The sequence below is a fragment of the Hevea brasiliensis genome, chromosome 12 (genome assembly GCF_030052815.1).
Source record: "Hevea brasiliensis isolate MT/VB/25A 57/8 chromosome 12, ASM3005281v1, whole genome shotgun sequence".
NCBI lineage: Eukaryota > Viridiplantae > Streptophyta > Magnoliopsida > Malpighiales > Euphorbiaceae > Hevea > Hevea brasiliensis.
In genome coordinates this window covers 40,898,634-40,904,068 of record NC_079504.1, presented here as the reverse complement: position 1 = coordinate 40,904,068, position 5,435 = coordinate 40,898,634, and the positions used below count along the sequence as shown (strand labels likewise).

Sequence of the window (5,435 nt, the reverse complement as noted above, 5' to 3'; positions counted from 1 at the left end):
CCACTTGACGTCCTCACATTTAGTTACATACTATTCTATTTTAATACTTAAATTTTATAAAAGTGTAAATATTAAACTTCTAAACTTATAAAAATATAACTATTAAACTACTAAAATTTATAATGGTGTAATGAAAAGTCAAAACGCACGTGAATCACATTTGCACATTCACTAATTACAAGGGTTAATTACTTACACTTTGTAAAGTTTAAATGTCAAACAAGATGCAATTAAAGATGGGGCAAGGTAAAATTTAAGAGAGCAGCTTAACTTATTAAAATCTATTAACTTGATTTCATAAGTATTAACTTGATTTCATAAGCATTTAAAATTTTAAATAATTACGTACTTAGTTAAAGTGTTTATAATTAACTAATAAGAAGTCAATGTATTTTATGAAAAATAATTTATAAATACATTTATTATTAAAATTACTAAAAATACTATTAAAAGAAATTTCTGATGAAATTATAAAAATTAAATGATCATAATATAGTAAAATATTTAATCAAACTAGCTTATTAACTCAACTTAAAACCCAAAAATTATTATAAATAAATAAATTAACTTATTTTTAGAGCTTCATCAGCTTATAAACTAAGACAAGCATCCACTTCCTCTAAATGTGAAAAAGTTGCTTTCAGCCTAACTTCCTTGATTAACAGATTCATTTGATAATAAAGACAACAAGATTAGAAAGAAAATTAAAATCAATGTACTGCGCGTTTATGAGAGATATCAAAACAGAATGTAGTCAAGGGCAAGAAGCCTTCATTCTTCACAGATTGGTAGGAATACAAACAGAAAGAACATTAATGGAATTCTTTTTTTCTAGTATTGGGGAACAAAAATACACATTTAACAAGTCAAATTCCGGTATCATCCCATTGCCATTTCTGATTCATGCAAAACTAAAAACCAAAAATGCTATATAAAAGGACAATTTCCTTCAACTCAGTCTAATATAATAGAGGAAATGATCTCAGAATACCCCAACTGCGATATATGAAGACCCTTGCCAGCAACATCTTCATCGCTGAAAAAGTTTCACCTACTAATATTGATCTAGGGTGAATGAATTTATAAAATTTGAGGTTTATGCATGAAGATCCTTGTTTGAATTCCACACGGGAGCTTTTGGGACTACATCGGCTCCAGTTTCTACACCAACCAGAGGATCAGATTCACTTTCCTTAACCTAAAACCAAGAAAAATGAAAGCATGAAATGTTTGAAGAAAGAATGTGAAATATAGTGATAAAGATGAAAAAACATGTACACGCAACAGGTGAATTACCTCAGGCAATTTTGCTGATGCTTCACTGGCCTTCTGCTGATTCTCCGTGGTGCAATAGTAAGAATACAATACCATCCCAATTACTGCAATAAGGATCCCTAAAATGTTGCGCCAGCTAAAAGGATCACGAAGTAGAACATAACCAAAGGCCAAAACTAGGCATGTTTTCAGATGCCCTAGGACCTGATAGGTGACAGGGGATGTTTTCCCAATTACCAGAAAAGTACTGAAGTTCACAGAGACGGATATCAGGCAGGACAGAACTATGAAGAACTGCCACCAAATAATGCATATTGCAGAAATATTAGAAAAGAAATTATAGAAAGAGAAAGAGAGAGAGAGAGAGAGAGAAGGGGGGGGGGGGGGGGGTGAAGTCCAGGAATCTTGAATTCTTACCAGAACTTGAGGGGTGTACTTGAAAGCAAAAACATTTTGATTAGTCAGTAGGCCATCTAGAAATGGACCAATAATGAACAAAGTTAATGCTTGATAGGGGCAAGACTGATATAAAAGTTGGGTGGAAGAGACTTTGAACTTCTTCTGGATAGTATTGGTCATCTGAAATAAACTGGTTAAGATTTACAACTTCAAAAGAAGCAGAAGAAAGAGAGAAAGAAAAAGCAAATAAACAAAAAAACTGTAATATGCATGAGAGAATTGTACTTCTTTTTTTTTGCTTTGTTTTTGACAGAAACTGACATGCAAAAATGCATAGAAACAAGAAATAAAATAGCAAGTAACAAAAGGTGCCTTCACCAAGGATACAATCTGAGCAATACAAGTTGTAATAACTGCAAGTACAGACAAGACAGAACCAAGGACATTGAGTTGAAGATCAGTCACAGTTGCAATTCCAACACCCACAAGAAGGATCGCCAGTGAAAGCTGGATATTCCGGCTGCAATAGTGCAAGTATCAGCAAATAAATATAACTAGAAAAACAACTTTGACAACAGCTAAATGAAAATTGAATATTTTTTTTTTTCTCCCCAATTGGCCAACAAAACTACTGTATGGCATGGTAGATTCTATGACCTAAAAAGCATCAGATTTGGATTAACTGGAACACATTTTGCAGTCAAAAGTTCTATAAAACTTTGATAAAATGAATATGATGCATGTATGAAAGTATTAAGTAGGTCTCTAACTGAGACATGAAAAGGTTACAGGATTAACATTCGTTCCAAATTGAAGAGATGAGCAAACAGATATCAAAAGCATGCCCAAGAAAAATGGGTTAAATAAAATTATGCAATAAACTATGAAAAAAATATTATAAATATATGATAAAAATAGCACTTTTCAACTGAGAGACTGTTTCTAATAAAACTATAACATAAAGAATCATTAAATGATGTCATCTAAGTAAGTCAGAGACAGCAAATTTTGGAGATGTTTCCACTTTCTAGGGAACAAAATAGTGGGACAAATTAACTAAAGGTTCCTTATCAGCTGCACATGCCTTCAAGTAATCTGGTTCTTTTCTTATTTGTTTTCTTTTTCCAGTTAAGTATTAACAACCATTTTAAACCTCAATACAAAAATAAAGTCCACTCCAAATAGCTGTGGATGTAAACGATACACAGATCACAGAAGCACAATTAAGACGGACCTGAATCTCTTCCTGAAGAAAAGCGTCTCCAAAAGAACCGTACATGGGATGATTGCCAATTTTGTCATCTGAAAACAAGATCAGAAATAAAGCTCAGAATGAGATACTAAAAATTTTAAAACAAAATATCATGATGTTGGATTATTCAGCAACACAAGTGCAAGCATTTTCTTAAAAAAAAAAAAAAAAAAAAAAAGATCAAGAGGAGAAGGGGGAAGAAGGGGGGGTTGTTGTGGGGCGTCGAGCAGGGGTTGGATGAACTTTGATGTCAACCTAGACTTCCAGAAAGCATGGTTTTACTCAGTACCAATATTTAAAGAAATTGCAAATGTTAAACTGAGACTCTTTATTTTATATCCATTAATACATTATGATCAAACATAATTTAAGATCTAACCAACCTCATTTTTCTTTTGCAGTTTCACTAAACACGAGTAACATGTTTACTGAGACACACACAGGACATCCTTCTCAATTCTTCTCTATCATAATGCAGTTATCATAGAAAAATTAAAACAAAGTACATAATAATTAATTGATAATGGCAGTATGCTAGTTGAGAAACAAAATTCAGCATCATGTTTGTGGCCAAAAGATGAAACTTACCTGATAGAAACCAACAGAGTTGAAACCCAAGCTAAGATTCAAAAGCCCAATGGATATCCCATTTAATATGCCAAATCCCATTACAGCTCTTGCATCAAAAGGCTTGTGTTCAAACAATTTCATCCATAATGCCACATGAAGAGAACAAAATGTGACCAGAAGATGCCAGCTTGTTAATGTTGTGGCTGTTTTTCCCCCCATAACACCCATAATATCAGTTAGAATAAATGATAGGTCAAATTAAAAACTACATGCTAAGCATAAATTATCAAAGATTTTTATTCAAATCAAACATATGCACGGAAAAATAAGAAGCTGCTAGCTTCCTTCTTCTATGATAAGAAAACATATGCATTCAGAGCATTAACCCATTTCCTATGACTGCCACCAAGTTCCGCCGGAAATTGCATGCAACATCCATGATAGTACAAGAGAAAAGGAATATTAGATGTCCACTCATAAGCCATAGTTTTGGAATCTAATATATATACTTTTTTTTTTTGAAATTACATCCGCTTAACAAATTAGCATGTGATAGGCTTTGAAAATCATGAAAAAAAGGCTAAGTTGCTTTTCTTTTGCATAAAATGAGACATGTACCACTAGCAGCTTCCATATTTGGGCAATAAACAAGCGTTTTTAAAGAATCAATGCAGGAAATGAAATTGGAAAAAAATTACAAAGAAATAACAGCAGTATTCTACCATATGTAATTATTAGTGCAACATTCACATTAGATCTAAGAAGAATTAAGCAAAAACAAAATTACACAGTATATCAATTGATCTTAAACCCACACCTGCATCACAATTGACTGATCTAATAATGAATCTACTCTGAGCTCGAAATAATTTTTTTTAATAAGAAGAAGAAGAAGTAGAAGAAGAAATAAAGAGCACAAATATCAAACGCATCTCGTAATGAAATTACTCACCAAAAGTGAAACCGAGAGTACTAATGAGAGCCTTGTTGCATATCACAATCGAAACCGACGATACAACTGATAAACTCAGAGCACCCAGAGTCCCCAGCTGGAACCTCTGGCTCTCACTCATCTTCACTTTCTCTCTGTCTGTATGTGGCTATTCCCTTCTATTCACTCCCTCCTCGATCCGGATCTATCAATCCCAAATTCAAACATTATACACACAGAAACCAAAAGAAAAATCTTCTAACAAATATCAGATAGAGATAGAGACAGAAATCAGTACCTAATTCAGGTCATGATATTGTTGGATGGTGATGAAGAAATGATGAATTTTAATATGAAGAGAAATGAGAAAGAAATAGAAAGAAAAGAGAAAATAAATGGTGTTTGGTTGCGGGGATTTTTGACTCCTAGAAGAAGGCCTAGTCGGGCCCACTGTTTGTTGCGGGGATGAAAATGAAATTAATATACAAATTATGGATTTGGCCAGAAATAAGTCAAATCACATCACATGCACTCGGGGGTTTTTTTTTTAAATTTTATTTTAATTAAATTTACCTAATTTGATAATAATCCTAACGAAACATTGTTTATTTATTTATTAATTAATACAGATTAATTAATTAGGTGGTCGGTGGAGAGTAACTTTGTAGAAATAAACAGATTTAACCGTCAGTGAAAAACAGTAAAACATATCAGGTGGATTGTTTGCGTGTTCATTAATCACGCTCATGTTTATAGAGTCGTCATTTTCAAATTATTCAACTTGTGAGTCTTTTCATTATCTTAGTGTGCCAGGTGTCACTAAAGGATGTCTGGTATTACATTCTCTCAAAAATCTTTTTATGATAGAATTAATTCTATTAAAAAAAATTAAATTTAAAAAAGTTTGCAAGAACGTTTATATAATAAAATATATATATATATATATATTTTTTAAAAATATATTGATCGAAAAAAGTCAAATCTAATAACATTTTAATAATTTTATTT

General features: G+C 32.2%; 1 protein-coding gene across 1 annotated transcript; it reads right to left on the bottom strand.

The window, feature by feature from the left end:
• Window positions 1-751: 751 nt before the first annotated feature.
• LOC131171433 (UDP-xylose transporter 3-like) lies at window positions 752-4,886 on the bottom strand. Its single transcript, XM_058131542.1, has 8 exons — window positions 4,726-4,886; window positions 4,449-4,632; window positions 3,515-3,699; window positions 2,909-2,976; window positions 2,062-2,194; window positions 1,693-1,854; window positions 1,297-1,569; window positions 752-1,198 (listed from the first exon to the last, which is right to left on the bottom strand). Exons 2-8 carry the CDS (start codon window positions 4,567-4,569, stop codon window positions 1,097-1,099), a joined length of 1,044 nt encoding a protein of 347 aa, XP_057987525.1. The 5' UTR covers window positions 4,570-4,632; window positions 4,726-4,886; the 3' UTR covers window positions 752-1,096.
• Between the last annotated feature and the right edge of the window lie 549 nt (window positions 4,887-5,435).